Here is a 20,422-nt window from a genome sequence, read left to right as displayed (position 1 = left end):
GATTAGTTATAATATATCAAAAGTATTCTAGAATTTCCCGTAAGACCAATGCAAGCACTTTAAAAGTAACACTCGATAATCACTACATTTATATATTAATGAAATGATGTATTTTTAAATAAAATTTAAATTAATAGAAACTTGAATTATTTAAACTTTTGTTTACCACATGCCAGCCAAACAATTGAAACGTATTTATTTTTAAAAGTCTATTATTAAAGAATTGGGATATAGTGCGAAGTAATATGTGCTCAACTCTTCATAATTTTTCTGCCACACATGTATTAATATTTAATTAATTTTATATTCTTATCAAATAACTACTAAATATATATTTTTAAAAAACTAACAAAAAATCTGTTCAACATCAAACATGTTATAAAGAAAGTCTTAAGAATGATACTTTGTGTCATGCCCATGTTATTAAAAAATTACCTCAATAAAGTCCTGCTAATTATTAAATAATTATAATTTATACGAATGTTCATCAAAGTAATTTTTTATCTCCCACTAAGCAACTTTGAACTTTTTTATAACTCTCATTATTTTCGTAATTTAAGAATCATTATCTTTTATAATTATAATGTATTACTTATCACTTTATAGTTGTACTAATATAAAAGGAGGCTTTACTTCTTATTTTTATAGATTTAATATTGAATAAAATTACTCTCAATATATGGCGTCTTTTGTTTGCTTTCTTTTTTTATCCTATATGGTTATGCTTTCCTAGTTGATAAATAATTTCAATAATGCACTTATATATATTAAAAATTCTGTAATAAGCTAACAATTACAAGAAATGAATATTCATATAACATAAATATCTGAAAATGAATATGCATACTATATAAGCGACATATCTATCATTTTCCGCTACCGTTGAGGAGAGAGGAGCGTTCTTGTTCTCATAGAAAAAAATGGTAATTTTTAAAAACCTCTCCTGAGGTTTGGGCTTGTTGCAATTAGATGACGAGAATTGATTTATTTGTAAAAAACCCCCTATCATCAGTTAAGTTTAACATTGACCGTTAGTTGACCGTGCAAAGACAATATTACCCTCAACAATAGTTTGTAAACGAAAATAACTAAAAAAAAACTAAAATTATTGGTGCAAAAAGCACAAACCCTATTTTTTGACAATTTTATCCTTGTTAATTCTAAAAATTTACAATATCATAGGTAAAGATTATGACTATTTCATTTTAAAATTTTTAATTTTATCTTTCTTGTAGGAATTTTAAGGAAATATCAATAATTTAAAGAGGATTTTTTAATTTTTTAATTTTAATTTTTTATAAGAACTTTAAGAAAATATCAATAATTAAAAAAGTGTAAAATAGCTAATAATTTTGATTTTTTTTATAGTTATTTTCGTTTATAAACTATTGTTAAGGATAATATTGTCTTTGCATGGTCAACTAACGGTCAATATTAAACTTAACTGACCGTATGGGGTTTTTACAAATAAATCAATTCTCGTCATCTACTTGCAACAAGCCCAAACCTCAGGGGAGGTTTTTAAAAATTACCCTAAAAAAAAACATTTCCTCTTCTCTTGATCTTTCTATATTCTCTACCCTCGAATTCAAAAATTAAAATTGTTCCAATAAAAAGTTCAAAAAAATGGCGGGAACTCTAGCACTGACGATACGAAACGAGCAACCACACCCTGTGACCGCCACGGCCACCAGAGACCAGTGGCATCAGATCCACTACTCTCGTTACTTCGCCTTCCCCAACCCCTCTCTATCATCCACGTATCCCTCACTCGTTCCTCTCCAAATCCGCCGGAAACGCGGCACCTGGATCTCCACTTCTTCTCCCGACGCTTCTCTCCACATCACCTACGGTAGCTCCACCTCGGACACTATCCTCTCCGTCTATTTCGGCGAGAAGATACTCGTGAGTCACTGTTTCTGGATTGTTCTAACAGCTCCGTGTTATTTTATTTTATTTAATTGTCGTCAAAATTGGTTAGATCTAAATATCTAATTTATGACTTAAATCACAAGGTCACATGACTGATATCTTTCTGTTCATGTTAATTTATTTTTGATGTAGTTGCATAAATCAAGAACAGCTTCTCGGAAAGTTTGCACTTTATTTTTCCCCTATTTTAAAATTTTGAGCTATCTTTGCTTTACTGCATATAATAATACTTATGTTTTCTTTTTTGTACAATTTAATTCTAATTATAAGGATACTATTTGATTGTGTCGCCTAATTGATGTAAGCTGCTTAGTTTTTATAGGATGAGCTTTGAAGTTTAAGGGAAAAAAAATATGTCAGGAATTGTTTCCAAAATAATAGGATCAGGTTTAGGGAATGTTGAGTAATTTGATCAAGATCAAATATGCTGCAGGAAGAGCACTGCATTTCCAGGTTGCAATTCTCTTGGCCTCAGGTGTCATGCGTCTCTGGATATCCTGCCAGGGGTTGCAGAACTTTATTCGTCAGCTACCTAGATTCCTTAGGCGAGGCAAGCTGTTAATAACTTTTACAACTCCAACGTTGTGATTTATAAGTTATGAATATCAATTGACAAACATGCATTTTTATGTTGCTTCTATTAAGTGAGTTCTTATTGTATGTTCTGGCATGCATCATGTGCTATAAGGAATATGAGGACATGTGAAACATCCCATTGTGTTTGGCATGGACTCATTGCAGGAACCATAATTATTTTTCTTTGAAAATTTTGAGTTGTATATGTTTCTAATAAACAATGAGTAAATTGGCTTGGTGAAATTCTGAGCACTTCAACATAGAAGAACATTGTTCTTTTATACAAGATGAAATAGATATCTTTAGTCTTTGAATGTGCATACTATTCTTGGGGATCTTAAGACTTCAGTAACTACTAACAATGGTCTATTGGCCCTTCTCTTTAACTCCTGATTCGAGGATGATATTTTCCATGTTTTTAACCATTTTTAAACACTGAACTTGGTTAGAAAATAGATCAGCTAACAATGATATATAATATGACAGAGTGCTATTTATACATATTTACGACTAAATATTTTTGCTGCAATGACTGCTTATATTTTGTGTTTCATTTGAAAGTGACTGGAAAATGGAAACTCCCTCAAGATTAGTCTATCTCATGGTATCTCTGAGCTAACTTGTTTCGATGATACTGTACATACACACTATTGTTTTCGGTGTATTGAGTTCTCTTTCCTCTGGCATTACTGCTAAATCTAAGTAGTTTTATTAACCCCCTAAATAAGGTCAAAACCTTTCCAATTTACTATTTCCTTTTTGTGCCATTCACGATGAACATGATTCTTCTGTTTGCAGATCCAGAAGTTTGCCTTGCGATTTTCAACGAATTATGAAGCAGAGTCATTTGTTAATGTTTTGCTGGTATAACCACAATTACAAGAACTATGGTGTTTGTTAGTTCAATAGAACAGATCATTGTTAAAAGAAGTCAAGAGCACATTCATGCCCACACTAGTGTTTTGGAATTACTCTCTTGTCCTGGCTCTGATGATGTTATGTTCTGCTTCTTTCCTAGGCGACATTGAAGAACAAAGAGGAACCGGAACCTCTATACAATGATTTCCAATCTGAAATTTCATCTCGATCTGAATTCATGTCTTCTAGTATACTCCCTTCTAGGTAGAAATTGAGATAGAAATCATAATTTATTTAATTTCTTTTCATAAGATTTATATTATCAAGAATCATTAGGCATTACATGTTTAGTAAAATATCAAAGGGATACTGACTTGAGGGTTTGGTATTTGCAGAGCTTGTGAGGAGGAATTGGGTATCATGACTTCTGTTGACACTTACACTCCTGAAATGCCACCGAGCTTGAACTATGAAGTTGATCAACCCTCTTGCAACCAAGAAACCAATGTTAATCATGTCTATGAAGGCCTTTATCCAACCTTGCCTCCTAGCTTCACATCATTAATCACTAATTGCTGCTCCGGGGTCAAGGAAGGTTGGTTTCCTGTTCCAGTTATAGACAAAAATATCTCCTGTGATCCCATCGGGTAACATTTTTCCATGAAAAATGATGCAGCTGCAGCTCAACCACCCGTTTCTGACGAAGCTGATCTCAAATCTCTAATTGTGGTATCCTTTCATATTTCGCATTTATTATTTTTTTCCTGTTATTTGGTCCCCATAATAATACACTGATGATGTGGGATATCATTACGTTGAGTGATTTGGAACACTTCTGAAACTGCATAGCTTTTACTATATGTAATTGCTCTAAAATGCTACTGCTGTACTGATATATTTATCTTTTTGCAGAGGTATATGGAAGATTCATCTTTCCAAGGTAATTTAAGTTTCTAAGGCAACTACCTTCTGTTGAAAGGCCTGAGGTGCACCTGTTTTTATCATTTTTCCTTGATTGACCAGGGGAGTTTGATTGAAGTATGAATATACATTCTTTCCATATAAGCTTGCCAGCTCTTTTAAGCTAATTCTTGTTTCCAATAACCATCCGATGCATGCTCTTTTGAATGACCTAAGTGGACATGGATGTTTTCATAAACATAAAATTGAGAGACCAAGTTTTAAAAGCTGCTAGTGTTTTGAATGCTAATTTGTCTGTCACTTGTATGTTGTCATAACCAGATATGATGGTTAAGGTGGAGAAAGTTATCGATGAATTGGGAGGTGATTTCTCACTGTAACGTCCATGGGTTCTCACTTCATCTGAATCACTTCACAACTTTTGTTATGCAGCCATGATAAAGTAAGTATGTTTCTTCATTTTGATCAATTTTAGGTGAAAATTTTGAGATAGAGGAATCAAATTGAACTAAGTAATATAGATGAAAGGTGTAGTTGCACTCTCTTACTTGACTATGTCTATAATCTTTTTCAACTGCAAAATCTCTGATCTTTTGCCACAACTTCTCTAGAATATCTGTATGAATGAATATACTCCTGTCAGAAGAAAATTTTGTTTTCATGTTAACAATTTAGAATTGATGCACCATTCTTCCCTATCATCATATGATTTTACATTCATAATATTGTTTTAGTGATATTCTACTTAATTTTGAAAGTGCAGCAGCAAAAGATTTAAGTGTTAAAGCAGCTAGTTACCCAAACATTTAATAATTCTTATCAAGTAGCTGCGGATTGAAAGTCACAGACCTCATTTCTAAACAGACTCAGTTAAAATAAGAAAATATCAAAATACAGCTTCCACCTTTGTCAGCCAGATCATTCATGTAATGTGTGTTAAAGAAATGATCAAACATGAGTGCTCATCTGATCTAAAGTCCTGAACTGGATAATTTCACGATCAAACATACAGCTAATGTTAAGATAGGTCTCCTCGCCCACAACCATTTTTCCACCTCGAAAGGACAATCACTTGGGGAAGTAGTGTTAGGGAAGGAAAACAAGGCCTTCCGACTCAAATTCACCTCCATATGCTATCTATGATTCTTCTTTACATGAAGCCAGAGAAATTCACGTACTGTCCAATGGGCTCTGTAGTTAAACCATATGGACAATTTCCATTTGGGAGATTCTAGAGTATCACTGTTGTATCCCAGTTATTTAATGCATATATAACATGTCTATATTTATTTTAAAAAATTATAATTTAATTAATAATTATATTTAATTCATATATACGTCATACATATATTAAGTGAGTGTAGCACATCCAAGATACTTCAGAATCTCTCTTTCATATCCTAGGCCAATGCAACCGGCCTATGCAACCAGTGTGAGGAATTGGGTTACAGTATGACCATTGATCAACATAATTTATGATGTAAACTTGACTTGACTGCAGTTTGATACGACATTGATTGTCACATAGATCAGCATCAGGTACTCCTGATCCCATTAAAAGATACGCCCTCTTCCGGTGAAATAAATGTAGAAAGTTACGGAATTGTAAGCATCGACAGGCCCATAAAAAGTACTCGACAATGAATCACACTAACTTCCGAAGAAACTTCTGTAATTGCAAAATTATATAAACAGTTCTGGAATAAAGAACCAACTTGTGTGAGAATCTTTGATAGAAGAGGAAAATTACTTGTAGTGACAAATAAAAGCTAACAATCGTTGTGAATTGCTCCATTTCGTTCCTCATTTTCTCCCCATCATACGAAAGAGTCCCATGGCTATAACTATGGCTTCCCATAATCTCCTTTCCAGTCTTCTCCACTACTGTTTAAGACCACAGCGTTATGAACTTTTTTCCTTGCAATGAACACATCAATACATGTAATGCCTTATTGTAGCACATCAACCAAAGGCTCCGAGTAGAACAAATTGCTTCCTTTTACTCTATAAACTCATCGCAAATGAAACCAATTTGCTGTGGCAATCAAGAAGGTTACCCGATAACACTACCTTGTTCTTGCAAAGATATCAACGGCATCAGAGGTTATTTCCATGATACATCCTATGAAGTTCATTTAAAAGACACATTTCTGAATGTTTCAGCTATGATTTATCGTGGACAAGCTTGGAAAGTTGGAGGAGAAGAAAACCATTTCGTTGCAGGGGATGTGGTTCCAATATACAGTTCAGCAACAAGACATATTGCCAAGTATCGGCACTCTACTTTCTGCTGAAGTCGGTGGCATCGAGAGATTGAACAAGTTGGTGGCTGAGACTCGAGGTTACATAGATGTTGGTTGTTTGTTATATGTGCCCATGGAGCTAAAAGGGACTTCCTAATTGAAAGAAACCTGGTGACTAAGATAATCACTCGAAAATTCAAGATTTTGATTTATTAGTACATCCATTTCATCGAAGTTATATGCATGTATTTTCTCAGGTTTTTTCCGGGGTTGCTTTATATATTGTTCGCATTTCGATAGTTTTAGTAATTTTAAGAGATCCCGTTAATAATTTTCCTTCGCATTATCTTGTTCTTGTTTTATTCTCGGAATATTTGTTCTTGAATTTCATTTCAATTCCGGGATCCAAATTAAGAGCCTTCGAACTTAAGATTACCAGAATTTTATATGGTGATGCCACACCCACATGGCTTTTTTCTGCCCTCCATGTTTATAAAACAGGTCCAATAAATCAAGACGCTTTCATTGAAAAACAAGAAAGAAAATACCGTGCACATCAGCATCAAGAATAAAACTTGGTTTTTGACTCGTCAGCTGATTCACAGCTACAAACTCTCTACACTCCAAATGTACTGTAATGGAACACAAAATAAAGACTGATAGGAATCCTCCCAAATTGTTTCTCATGTACTTTCTTAATTTCAATCCCAAGATACGTTGCTCATTTACATGACAATGGTACGCTACAAGGCATGTACTCAATTCTGAAAGCATGGCAGCAAAAGACTGAAAGTGTTGAAGCAGCCAGTTAGGACAGCGAGAGCTAGTAATACTCTAGTCAATATCAGCAGTGGATTTCAAGTCAAACAACTTATTTCTAAACGTGCCCTTTACATCAGTCATGAAAAGATCAAAATACGGCTCCGGAAACAGTTTTGTAAACCAAATTTTTATAGTTATACGTGTTTGTAAAAACTGATAAAAAATACAGCAAATTTTAAGATAGGTCTCCGCTGTCAGATATAACCATTTTTTGTCAATACGAAGAGACAATCACCTGTTGAAGAAACGTAGCTGGAAGTTGTGTTAGGCGAGGAAAACAAGGCCTTCAAAGTCTAATTCTCCTGCTGGTGCGAAACAATAAGGTACTCCCTTGCATGGAAAAACTCTATGTCATGCCCAATGGGCTCGTAGTTAAGCCACGTGGACAACTCACAAAATTCCTTTATAACAGTGCAGCCTGTATGACGAAATGAAAATTACACAGCACAATGCATTTACAAAACTTTGTTTATTTTATTTTATTTAAATTTGACTGCACTTTGATATGATATTCATCCGGCATTCCTGTTTTCTGATACGGGTAAAGATACGCCCTCTCGCGGTGAGGTATTGTAAGAATCGACAGAATCCATCAAGAACAAACGACACTGAATCACAACTAGCCCTCCAAGAAACTCCGTTAATTACAAAATCATCTCGATAGTTATGGAATAAAGAATGGACGCTTGTGCTAGAACCTATGATTCTAAGAGGGAGTTACTCATGAGCAATATTATAATAATCAATAATTTAATCTATAACATGCACCGTCTTAAAAATCGCCTAAAAATGTACCGGCAGAGACAACATAACAATCAATTTGAATTGCAGCATTTCATTCCTCATTTTTCTCCCCATCATATGGAAAATGCCCTTGGTTACAACAATGGCTACCCTTTATCTCTTTCCCTGCCTTCTCTTCTTCTCTTCATTGGCCAGTGCTTTTGGCTCTGGAATTCCCATCAAACCAAGCGTTATGGACTCTTTTCCTTGCAATGAACACATCAATACATGTAATGCCTTATTGTATCACATCAACCAGGGGCTCCCAGTAGAGCGAATTGCTTCTTTTTACTCTGTGAACCCATCGCAAATCAAACCAATTTTCCGTGGCAATCAAAAAGACTACCTGATAACAGTACCATGTTCTTGCAAAGATGTCAACAGCACTAGAGGTTATTTCTATGATACATCCTATAAAGTTCAGCCAAATGACACATTTGTGAATGTTTCAGCTATGATTTATAGCGGACAAGCGTGGAAAGTTGGAGGAGAAGAAAACTATTTCATTGCAGGAGTTGCAGTTCCGATTCACCTTTTATGTGGATGCGTGGAAACTGGCACTCAAGTTGTGGTAACATACACAGTTCAGCAGCAAGACACATTGTCAATTATTGCCACTCTGCTTTCTGCTGAAATCAGTGGCATTGAAAGCATGAACAAGATGGTGGCTCAGAACCCAGGTTACATAGATGTTTGTTGGGTTTTGTTTGTGCCGATGGAGCTAAATGGCCTTCCTACGGCAGAGAAATCTGGTGAACTAAGATTATTGCTCGAAACTTCATGATTTTGAATTTTTTTCGATCATATTAGCATCTTCCTTGTTAGTTGCTTTAAATATTGTTTGCATTTCATTATTTTGTTAATATTCAGAGGTCCCATTAATTTCATAGCATTTTCTTCCATCATCCATTTCACCTATAGTTACATACATCATCTCACATTCAATATGGTACCAAACATCCTGCAGAATTTAACAATGCTTTGCCTTGGTTTTGGCGTTCATTATCAGGAAAGACACATAAGTGGGTCACAGTCATCGCTTTATTATCAGCTGTGGCACTATTTTCAGTGATTACCTTAATAATTATTCTCCTCAGGAGAAAGAGACCCGAAGAAAAGATCACTGAAGATGCAAAACACGTATCCAAAGCAATGAGCATTACCACTAGAGCATTTTCCTCACAGGGCCAGTGCAAAGAAAATACAGAAGGTCAGCTAGGTGTAAACTCTTTAGAATGCTGTACATTTCACAAGAACTTTTTGACCCCAGAATGAAAAAAGATGGAGGAGATTAACTCATTTGTATAGTGGAATTTACACCATACAGATGTGACAGTTCTTGAGTCAGAGAGGACAATAATTTTTAGTCTTGAGGAGATTGAAGAGGCTACAAATAACTTTGATGAATCTAGGATTATTGGACGGGGAGGGTTTGGAAACGTGTACTTTGGACTGTTGGGAGATAGAGTATGGCTTCACTTCGCTAACTTTTGCTTATTTCTAGTAACGCTTGGCCATATCTCAATTAACATGTCTCGTCGACATTCGTTCAGGAGGCTGCAATAAAGAAGATGAGATCTAACAAGTCCAAAGAGTTCTTTGCAGAGCTCAAGGTCTTGTGCAAGATTCATCACATAAATGTGGTAGGTCATTAAGTAAAAGGCATGTTTGTAACTTTTGGGCTTATTTGTTACTTGGCAGCTAATGTAACGTAATTTAGGTGGAGTTATTTGGGTATGCTAGTGGAGATGACCATCTCTGCTTAGTTTATAAGTACGTTCGAAATGGATCACTCAGCGATCATCTTCATGATCCGCTGCTGAAAGGTCACCAGCCTCTAACTTGGACAGCAAGAACTCAGATTGCCCTCGACGCTGCGAAGGGAATTGAGTACATTCACGATCACACGAAAGCTCGATACGTGCATCGTGACATCAAGACAAGCAACATTCTACTCGATGATGGACTACGTGCTAAGGTACAGAAACCTGAACCATTGTTGCTTCTTTTAGCCCTGCCTACAGCACTGGGAAATAACATCACTCTTTAGTGAAACTCTTGTTGTTCGATGATATCTTAGGTTGCGGATTTTGGGTTGGTGAAGCTTGAGGAACGAACCAACGAAAAAGAAATGTTAGCAACGCGATTAGTAGGAACGCCAGGCTATCTCCCTCCAGAGTATATTTTTGTTAAACGCTTCCGTTTTGATATGCATTCGTAACTGACTAAAGCTGCATTATTGAGTTGGTGTGCTTGATTTCTTTTTACAAGATCCGTGATGGAGCTCCAGGTGACCACTAAAACCGATGTCTTTGCATTCGGGGTAGTGCTAGCGGAGCTAATAACAGGCAAACGTGCACTTATTCGCGATGACAGTGAGCCAACCAAAATGAAATCGCTTATAACAATTGTAAGTCAAACTTGTGCATCATTATGAACAAAAACGAATCAAGTTCTTGATCACACCATCACATTTGGAAGTCATTTCTCAGGTTAATGAAGTCTTCAGAGATGAAGATCCAGAGAGTGCGTTAGAAGAAATCATAGATGGCAATCTTGGAAGCAGCTATCCTTTGGAGAATGTGTACAAGGTTAGGACGCAGGGTTTACATTCTGTTCCCGTTTGCTTTAACAAAGGGTTTAAAGTTTAATAAAAACACAGAATGGAACGAATAAGAGATGAAATTCAACATTTAATTTGCAGATGGCGGCAGTAGCAGAGTGGTGTTTGAATGAAGATGCAGTTGACAGACCAGAAATGAGAGACATTGTTGCCATACTATCTCAAATCATGATAACCTCCACAGAGTGGGAAGCGTCGCTAGGAGGGGATAGCCAAGTTTTTAGTGGCTTATTCAATGGAAGATAGACACTTATTTTTTTTCTTTTTTTTTTTAACCCTACGGTGTGATTGATTTCACTTTTATATGCTGATATAGTTGTAATGGCTATCTATTGAGAAAATTTCAGGTTCAAATGTTATCAGCAGTGTGTAATGTAACTATTTTTTTTTTTACTTATTAGATGTTGTTTGAATATTACACATACCTTATTGCCACGTTACTAAGAGATAAAGATGGCCAATGGGCCGGGCGGCACGTGGCACGGCACGGCACGAGCACGTTTCAGTGAGGCACGAGGCACGGCACGACACGCACGTGGGCTGTGCCGGGCCTAAAATTTTAGGCACGCGGGATTTAAAGCACGGCACGATTAGAAATGGGTCAAAGCATGGCACGCAAAAAAGCATATAATAAGCACAGTTCATTGGTGGGCTAGCACGCGACCGGTGAGCCATTAATAGCACGTGGGCCAAAATATATCTAAGTAAATTTTTTTAACAAAAAGTAAATATAAAATGGTATGAAATTAAAGTAAAATATCTTGAAATTAAATGTTTTAATATATTTTTTAGCATAGACTTTTAAAAATTAATTTAAATCATTAAATCTTAGTTTAAATAAATATTTTAATTTTTTATGTTTATAATTTATTAAATGAATAAGTAAATATCATGATTTTAATAAATAAAATTATAAATATCATAATTTTATTTATGATATTTATTTAATTATTTATTTATGTTTATAATTTATTAAATGAATAAGTAAATAAGTAAATATCATGATTTTAATAAATAAAATTATAAATATAAAAAATTTATAAATTATAAATAAAAAATAAATTTTTTACAAAATTAATAATAAAATATTTTTCATATGAAATATTTTTCATATTAATATTAAATCATAACTTGTAAGTTGTGACCTATGATTTGTTATATTAATATTTCGTAGTTATGACTTATTGTAATGATTATTCGAGGATTGTATTTTTAATTTTAATTAATTATTATTATGATCTATGGAATTAAATTTATGTATTGTTGTGTTATGAATTATGATTGATTATTGTGAAATAAAATATATAGTTGTGAAATTGTGATAAACTAATAATAAAATGTTAATTGCTCTCTTAATAAAAATTAATATGATTATGATTATGAATATTATTATTATTATTATTATTATATTGGTGGGCTTAAAAAAGCACGTCAGACACGTAGGCTTGAATAAAGCACGACATGCACGTGGACTTTTTTAAGCACAATAAAAAAAAATTGATGGGCTTTTTTTGGGCACAGCCTACGGCATTGCACGAGCGGGCTCGTGCCGTGGGCCGTGCTGGGTTCAACTGGAAAAAAGGTAGGCACAGCACGGTCCACGAGCCCTTGTGGGTCAACAGTTGGTGTCGGCACGGGCCATTGCCCATAGTTACTAAGAGATGGTCAATGGGCCGGACCGCCACCAAAACAAGGTCCATGCGTGTTTGTGTTTGTGCCCGTGTTGTGTCCGTGTTGTGTCGTACCCACTATGTATTTTCATGCCGTGCGGTGCAGTGCCTAGATTTTTTTTCTTAGGCTTGGTCCGACACACGTGTCGTGTCCATTTGTGTTGTCCCCACACGTGTCGTACCATGGGTCATGCCGTACCGTGCCTAAGAAAAAAAATCTATTAAATTTTTTTTAAAATTTTTTAAGAGTACATACTAAGGTGTTGGCGTATTTTTTTTAAGTTTATATATTTTTTTCTTAGATCTATACCTTTATTCAAATTTAATAGAATAGAAAATTCAAAATTCAAGTTCATATTCAATAATAATAAACTAATAATTGTAAGAAAACGTAATATTAATTACTAAGTTTGACCTTATAGTATTAGAATTTTTTTAATTCTTTAATAATAATAAAAAATTCTTAGGGGTTAACTTAATTGTTAATTTAGACTTATATAGAGTTATAAATCATAGTTCACAATAATATTAATGCATATTTATAAAATCATGATATTTATAATTTTATTCATTAAAATTATGATATCAATTATTTATTTAATAAATTATAAATATAAATCAATTATAGTTTTTTTTAAACTACGAATTAAATGAATTTAAAAACTTCAACTTCAAATTATTTGTAAAATCATTAAATTTTAAGTTTACTTTCTTAAAAAAATAAAATGTGTTTATTGCGGGCTTTTTTATTGTGTCGTGCTTATCCTATCTCTAATCGTACCGTACTTTTAAGGACCGCGTGCTTAAAATTCTAAGCCCGGCCCCACCCACATGCGTGTCATACCGTGCCGTATGCCCCATTGAAATGTGCTCGTGTCGTGCCGTACTGTACGGACACGTGCCGTCCGGCCCATTGACCATCTCTATCCACTATGTGTGTGTGTATATATATTGCCGTGTGCCCCATTGAAATGTGTTCGTGTCGTGCCGTACTGTACGGACACGTGCCGTCCGGCCCATTGACCATCTCTACCCACTATGTGTGTGTGTGTGTGTATATATATATAGAGAGAGAGAGAGAGAGAGAGAGAGAGAGGGAGATATTTTTTTTAATAAAGAATAAATATATATAGAGTTAAGAGATAGATAAGAAAAAGAAAACACGATTTTAAAAATAATATTTTCTTTCGAATTTTGGGAGCGTTATTGATATTCAGATTAAACTATAACAAACTTATTTATTTACATAGAAATTCAAAAAATTTCTGATAGATTGCATTGTAATATAATATAAACGTTTGTATATATTTTGTTTCGAGTAATAATTTTGTACAAAAATTTGTAGTGTTCGTATTCCTCATATTTTTATATGATTACCGAACAACGGCAATTAGTTTGGACTTGTGGCCCCCTTGAACTTCAGAAACGGCACCGGATAGAAGAGACTGCATCAGTAAGTAGTATCATGCGAATCGCGATTTGCAGCAACACGCGCTGCGCGGCTTATGTTACAGCATAGAAGTTAGAAGAAGGCAAGCAGCAATAAATAATAGTGAAAGATCGATCGATCTCTCTCCATTACCGTTGGTTGATTTAAGGAGTCTGACAGAGACAGTTTATCTTCACCACCATGCATCATCTAAATGGAGCCACAAAATTTACAACTCCCAGATTCAGTTTCGCATGAATTGTTGTTCTCACTTCTCAGTTAACGACTTTTATCAATTCCGTCAGATCTCTGATTGATCTTTAGAAGCCCTAGAAGAAGACAAAATGGCAGGTGCTGTCTCCGCACTCTTTCTTCTAGACATAAAGGGCCGTGTTCTGGTGTGGCGCGACTACCGTGGTGACGTCTCTGCAAAGCAAGCCGAGCGCTTCTTCACCAAGCTCATCGAAAAAGATGTTATTTCCATTCATCTCTTTTCCAGATTTCCTTTGCCAAATTAATTGAGCCAAGCTAGAGCAATTTTAGCTCGATTCACCATAGATCTGTTGTTTTAATTTCTCTGTTTATTCGTCCAACCTGAATCCGGCGTTCTTATTGCTCTTTTTGTTGCGCTCGATGTCTTGTTATTAGGGAGATGCACAGTCGCAGGATCCGGTTGTATACGATAATGGAGTCTCATACTTGTTTATACAGCACTCCAATGTTTATCTTATGACAGCGTCGAGGCAGAATTGCAATGCTGCCAGCCTTCTTTTCTTTCTACACCGCGTAGTTGATGTAAGCCTGATTGGTAATTGTGGTGTTCATGTCCTTAATGGTTTTACCTCCCGAAAAGTATTTGAATATAAATTATGCAAGTGCACAATTCTGATGTGTTTCTTTCTCTCAGGTCTTTAAACATTACTTTGAAGAGTTAGAGGAGGAATCGCTTAGGGATAACTTTGTTGTTGTGGTATGTTGATGTTTCAGTATTCATTTTCGTATGTGCCATTTGTCAAATCATAAGAATTCATAACATATTTAGATTGTAATACTGGTTCCTTGTACTTTTCGCAGTATGAGTTGCTTGATGAAATGATGGACTTTGGTTATCCTCAATATACAGAAGCGAATATCTTAAGTGAATTCATCAAGACTGATGCATATAGGATGGAAGTTACTCAGAGGCCTCCTATGGCTGTCACAAATGCAGTGTCTTGGCGCAGTGAAGGGATACAATACAAAAAGAATGAAGTAGGTGACTTTTTCTTTAATCACTTCAGTTTTTTAATAGATAACTTGAGCCACTGAATGATGGGGGTCGCTTCTTGTTTCTTCAGGTTTTCTTAGACGTCGTGGAGCATGTTAATATACTTGTCAATAGCAATGGACAAATCATTAGATCGGATGTCGTTGGAGCACTGAAGATGAGAACTTATTTGAGGTGTGTTGACTAATGAAAGTTAGAGCTAATTAGATTTGTCAAGGATACTGGCTGGCAGATATTCATTGTTCCAGTGTAACTCATAGTCTTGTCAGAAAAATTTGTGCTTGAGGACTTGCATTCTTTATGAGTGAATAAAAATAATGTAGTACCGATCAAGTTTAGAGTGTGTAAATTTGTTGTGAGTAGCAAAATCCATGTGTAGTCAAATTCTGAGCTTCGAGTGAACAATACCATGATGGAAGATAAATTTTGCTGTTTGATGTATGGGTCAACGTCACCACCATGTAAACATTGTCATCGAACACAGTCTCAACTTTTTCATATCATGAAACTAATGATGTAGACGAAGTGGGGTGATCACAGTTGCTGCAGTGGATTCCTTCCATATTGGTTACTCCAACTTGTTTTCTTACTGCTTCATTCTTTTGGAGCTATTTCTCATGAAAATTAGTCCTGTAATTGGACTCTTAGCCAGATTTCATGTGTTTATGTTGGATTCTTGTGTGACCTGATCTGTTTATTTCTGCATTCTTTCTTTATACAATGGTGTGGGGGACTAGTCCAACCTGTACAAATTTCAAGAAGTGTGCTTCCATGTCCAAAATTTATTTCGTTGCTTGGGTGTGCTAGTTATTTCTATCAGTCAGCTGTAGCTGGAGACTAACGCCACTGATTTATGTTTTTCAGTGGTATGCCTGAGTGTAAGCTTGGCCTCAATGATAGAATATTGTTGGAGGCTCAAGGTCGATCAACGAAGGGAAAGGCGATCGATTTGGATGACATCAAATTTCATCAGTATGTAACCCGACACGTCTGATCTACTTGAAATATGGTGTTGTTCATCGCTTGTTTGTGAGGATTGGGTTCATGAACTTAATTTGCAAGTTACTATTTTCACTAAATACCCCGTTTGGTGCAGGTGTGTACGTTTGGCCCGATTTGAAAATGATAGGACAATTTCATTCATACCGCCTGATGGATCTTTTGATCTCATGACATACAGACTCAATACCCAGGTTCACCTTGTGGTTCATAATTCTTTCTTTATTTTTCTTTTCTTAACACTTAATACTTTTTGGATTACTATATGAATGGGATTTGATAATTTTCTTTATTTGTCCAGGTAAAGCCTTTGATTTGGGTTGAAGCTCAGGTTGAGAGGCATTCTAGAAGTCGTGTTGAGATCCTGGTAAAAGCTAGAAGTCAGTTCAAGGAGCGTAGGTATTTGATTTTATCATATTGCAGTTGTTTTTCTGGTTAACTTTTATTGCTCCAAATTTTGAACAGGTTGATGTTCAAAATTCTCTTTACTAATGGAAAAATGATTGAATTATACAGTACTGCAACAAATGTTGAGATTGAGTTACCAGTGTCATCCGATGCTTCCAATCCAGATGTTCGGACATCAATGGGATCTGCATCATATGTACCTGAAGATGAAGCATTAATCTGGAAAATTAGATCTTTTCCGGGTGGCAAGGTATCAGCTGACCATTTATTGTTTAATTGTTCGTCTGTTTGCTTTTGTTGCCCCTAGATTTTGAAGAAACTTCTTTATGATCATTCATGCAATTCAGCCACTTATTGATCCTGTTTGCAATCCAAATTATCTAGGAATACATGTTGAGGGCTGAGTTCACTCTTCCCAGTATAACAGCAGAAGAAGCAACTCCTGAGAGAAAGGCTCCCATACGTGTGAAATTTGAAATACCATACTTTACTGTTTCAGGAATACAGGTATGGCATAAAATATATGCTCTCCTTATTATTGTTTTGGGTGAATGGCATAACTTGCATCTGCTTCATCTCTGTTTCTCTTCAAGAATCGGAGTGGTATTTTAAATCTACGTGAGAAAATTAAATTAAATTTGGTTCGGTGACTTGCAATATTGTTTGGAATGTTTGAAGAAAATAAGGAATGACATTTAGACATGAAAGTAAAAGGAGATTTGCCTATCACTGCCTTTTACTTATGCAGATATATATAGCATACTTCTTCGCAAAATAGCATGTCAAGGAAAGCTGTTTGCACAAAATAATGTCTCAATTTAACTGATTGGTGATCCGCCTGAGATTGCAGTTTCACCCTAACTTGACCAATACCTTGTAGGTTCAAGTTGTTTGGTGCCTTTTTACTAGATCAGTGTCACTCTATATTTAATATTAACCAGGTTGCAAGATTTGGCCATCTTAAAATGGATGATGCACAAAACCAGCTTTAATCAACCTGTAGTAAAAATAACAAGAGGCTTGCATACCAGTAAAGGATGGAGCTTATATATGTACTTCTTTGAGCTCCCCATTTAATTAGTCATATGAAATCCTAAAACATGAATACAGCGTATTCTTTAAACAAGTAACATGAAAATAATTGATTAAACCTTAAGTTAACAGATCATTTTGGATTGACATGAAACCGACCCAATTATAGTAATGCATTGTCTTATAAATTTGTAAATTAAAGTTTGTGATGAAACTTCAACTTAATTGTGTAGAACAGCTTTTGTAATTGTTTTTTTTTTCCTTAATTTCCATTCTTATATGAATAGTAGCCTAAACAGAAAAAATAATTAAATAAGGGCCAGTTTGGTAATGCTGTAACTTTTAAAATAATTGCTGTTAGCTGTGCCGTAGAAATAATCAGCTGTGAAAAGAATCAATTAAGTGTTTGGTAAATTTTATTTTCAAAAGTACTGTGAATTTTGAAAGCAGTTATGGGTGTTTGGTAAATCTTATTATTAAACTGCTGTAAGAAAATAAATGACTAAAATGTACATAATGTAGGATGAAATTTACTTATACATATAAAAATGCTGTAAGAAAATAAATTTACTTACACTAGAGAAGTTTTGATAGAATACAAAATATGAAGAAATAGGGTAAACGAAAGGTGTGCGTTAATTATAATAAAAAAATTAAAATATTGATTTTATTTCCAATTTAAATAAGGATAATTTCGAGTTTAAGTAATAATTGTAAGGATATTTATGAAATTATATTAAAGGATAAAATTGATTCTCAAAATCAGAATCTAAAAGTTATTCCTTCCCTACTTTTCAAAATCAGTTGTAGGAGGAGTTGATTCTGACAAAAGTGATTTTGATTTTTTTTTTACCAAACACCAAAATTAGCTTTTAGATTTTTAAAATCACTTTTAGCCCTCTCAAAAGTAATCCCAAACGGGGCCTAAATATAGATTGATAGAGATAGGGATGTAAGGTGATGAATCTAAAATAATTTATTAGTCAGGTCAATTACAGTTTCTTTTCCGTTAGATCAGCCCAAACTTGACCCGTTTCTTTGTTGCATTTGGTCAACCCTACTTTTTATTTTATAGTTTCTCAATATTATGATTAAGCAAATTTAAACCCACTTTGTATTGATTTCAAGTCATGTTGGTTAGGTCAAAATTTGGCAAGTAACTTGTTTGCTGAGGTTCTGGCATTAAAGTTGGTATAAAAAAAATGTATATGTGAAAGAATTCTTTATTAGGATTTTGGTGGTGTTTCTCATCATAGATTCACATTAAAGAACCATATGAATCTGATAGCTTATACCTGGCAGTAAATGGACTAGCAAAGATATCTTGTTTATTTCATTTGTCAACATTAATTGGTAAGGGATAGAAAAAATAAAACAATATTGTTGAAGTTCATGATTTTTGAAAGATATTGTTGTTAATTAACAGAAATTCCAGCAAATCATAGGAAGTTAAGATAAATAATCATCTTTTCTTGTACATGATAAATTTTGTAGGTCCGGTACCTGAAAATTATAGAGAAAAGTGGTTATCACGCTCTTCCATGGGTGAGGTACATAACAATGGCTGGTGAGTATGAACTAAGGCTTATCTGAATGCCAGAACTATTGGTACTTCAATGTCACCAAATCGAATTTATGAGATTGATTCATCGATGACACAGAAAAATCTAGTGGATACACCAGGATCACCATAAGAACTCTCTCCCCCACCATAGATTTGCGAAGAAAACTTATTGGCATACATTTATCTGTTAATTATCATTTTTTTATCAACTAGTTTTGTAGGAGTTGGGTCTGCGCATCACCCTTTTTGGGCAAATTACTTGAGTTAGATTTTGTCTGTGATTTCTTATCAGAATTTGCAAGCCAATGTTTTTATTCAGTTTGAATTGAGTTGCAAAAATACCGATAATGCCAAGTGGAAATAATGGACAAAATTATTATTGATGTATGGAAGAAACTGTCTCAAGCGTTGCAAATAATGCAATTAAGCTTCTTTCTATTTTGTAGCAATTTCTTTTTCCTCCTTTTTTGACCTAAACTAGCTTTCGTTACTTGTTTATAATCGGACATGATTGTGGGGTATTTCATTTGTGTTTTCTCTTATGCTGAAATTAAAATTGTGATTTAAGGATCTTTTTTTAATATCAACTAAATCTAACATGGTCCCGGCATGAACTGTTCTAATTAACTGAATATGAAGGCAAAAATCTTATATGAAAAATAATAATAATTTGAAGGCAAAAAGAAATACCTACTTTTCGGCAAGTGGCAAGCATAGGTAATTAGCTTTCTTCAAAAGGAAAGATTTTGATTCTTCTTTAATTTTATCTTTCACTTATTTGTATATGACACAGAGAAAAAGTGAAGAATTGAGATGAACATTTAACTCGTGCGACTCTTTGGAGCAGCGTCAAGTGCTGTACTCTGATATACGTATGCAGGTAGGCAAAGGCTAATATGCAGATATGCCATTGGCATGGTTCTTTAGCAAGAAAATGCAGAATCAAATTGTTGGTGTATTTTTGTTCCTCTCACTTTGCCAACCCTATCGTATTCAATCAATTTTCTAAAGCAACACACACTGAAAAAAATAAAGCAACACGGTTCCTTTAGGCCTTGAAGTAATTATCTCTTATAGAAAACTTGTGCTTGGACTTTGTGCGCAATTCAATGCTTGAAGATCCTTACAGCCCTCATGCCCTTGCCCAATTGCAATTTGAAAGTTAGAATTCAAGAGAGAATATTCTCTTGAAGTGGACTTTGGTGCCCCCCCAGGGTCCACCGGAGGCCACCATCTCCCTCTTGCACAATGGCACATGACTAGGAGCGGGCCAATCCGCCCGACTCAGCCAATGC

The 20,422-nt window shown here is 34.8% G+C and overlaps 3 protein-coding genes across 3 annotated transcripts; all 3 read left to right on the top strand.

Annotated features, from left to right (window-relative positions):
• Positions 1–1,617: 1,617 nt before the first annotated feature.
• On the top strand, positions 1,618–4,730 carry LOC18045688 (protein POOR HOMOLOGOUS SYNAPSIS 1). The gene is made up of 7 exons (XM_024186569.1): positions 1,618–1,905; positions 3,307–3,372; positions 3,527–3,630; positions 3,762–3,961; positions 4,043–4,095; positions 4,279–4,306; positions 4,609–4,730. Exons 1-7 carry the CDS (start codon positions 1,627–1,629, stop codon positions 4,665–4,667), a joined length of 789 nt encoding a protein of 262 aa, XP_024042337.1. The 5' UTR covers positions 1,618–1,626; the 3' UTR covers positions 4,668–4,730.
• A 3,508-nt stretch (positions 4,731–8,238) lies between these two features.
• LOC18045687 (lysM domain receptor-like kinase 3) lies at positions 8,239–11,004 on the top strand. Its single transcript, XM_024186313.1, has 9 exons — positions 8,239–8,887; positions 9,145–9,345; positions 9,463–9,602; positions 9,689–9,778; positions 9,856–10,113; positions 10,216–10,313; positions 10,407–10,545; positions 10,628–10,726; positions 10,840–11,004. Exons 1-9 carry the CDS (start codon positions 8,239–8,241, stop codon positions 11,002–11,004), a joined length of 1,839 nt encoding a protein of 612 aa, XP_024042081.1.
• A 2,804-nt stretch (positions 11,005–13,808) lies between these two features.
• Positions 13,809–19,576, top strand: LOC18045686 (AP-1 complex subunit mu-2). The gene is made up of 11 exons (XM_006438203.2): positions 13,809–14,330; positions 14,506–14,652; positions 14,765–14,827; positions 14,932–15,108; positions 15,195–15,298; positions 15,989–16,096; positions 16,221–16,317; positions 16,425–16,522; positions 16,640–16,781; positions 16,916–17,038; positions 19,058–19,576. The coding sequence occupies exons 1-11, from the start codon at positions 14,202–14,204 to the stop codon at positions 19,154–19,156; spliced, it is 1,287 nt and encodes a 428-aa protein (XP_006438266.1). The 5' UTR covers positions 13,809–14,201; the 3' UTR covers positions 19,157–19,576.
• Positions 19,577–20,422: the final 846 nt, after the last annotated feature.

This window comes from Citrus clementina, unplaced genomic scaffold (assembly GCF_000493195.1).
Source record: "Citrus clementina cultivar Clemenules unplaced genomic scaffold, Citrus_clementina_v1.0 scaffold_4, whole genome shotgun sequence".
In the NCBI taxonomy this organism is placed as follows: domain Eukaryota; kingdom Viridiplantae; phylum Streptophyta; class Magnoliopsida; order Sapindales; family Rutaceae; genus Citrus; species Citrus x clementina.
The sequence above is the reverse complement of the archived record's forward strand: the minus strand, read 5'-3'. Positions and strand labels throughout refer to the sequence as shown.

What these genes read in the sequence shown, in the direction of transcription:
- LOC18045688 (XM_024186569.1), top strand. Translation starts at nt 1,627, where the DNA reads ATGGCGGGAACTCTAGCACTGACGATACGAAACGAGCAACCACACCCT. An exon ending in CTGCTCCGGGGTCAAGGAAG is followed by an intron (nt 3,962 to 4,042) that starts GTTGGTTTCCTG and finishes AAAATGATGCAG; the next exon opens with CTGCAGCTCAACCACCCGTT. An exon ending in ATCTCAAATCTCTAATTGTG is followed by an intron (nt 4,096 to 4,278) that starts GTATCCTTTCAT and finishes ATCTTTTTGCAG; the next exon opens with AGGTATATGGAAGATTCATC.
- LOC18045687 (XM_024186313.1), top strand. Translation starts at nt 8,239, where the DNA reads ATGGCTACCCTTTATCTCTTTCCCTGCCTTCTCTTCTTCTCTTCATTG. An exon ending in TGAAATCGCTTATAACAATT is followed by an intron (nt 10,546 to 10,627) that starts GTAAGTCAAACT and finishes GTCATTTCTCAG; the next exon opens with GTTAATGAAGTCTTCAGAGA. An exon ending in CTTTGGAGAATGTGTACAAG is followed by an intron (nt 10,727 to 10,839) that starts GTTAGGACGCAG and finishes TTTAATTTGCAG; the next exon opens with ATGGCGGCAGTAGCAGAGTG.
- LOC18045686 (XM_006438203.2), top strand. Translation starts at nt 14,202, where the DNA reads ATGGCAGGTGCTGTCTCCGCACTCTTTCTTCTAGACATAAAGGGCCGT. An exon ending in GGGATAACTTTGTTGTTGTG is followed by an intron (nt 14,828 to 14,931) that starts GTATGTTGATGT and finishes TACTTTTCGCAG; the next exon opens with TATGAGTTGCTTGATGAAAT. An exon ending in CATACAGACTCAATACCCAG is followed by an intron (nt 16,318 to 16,424) that starts GTTCACCTTGTG and finishes TTATTTGTCCAG; the next exon opens with GTAAAGCCTTTGATTTGGGT.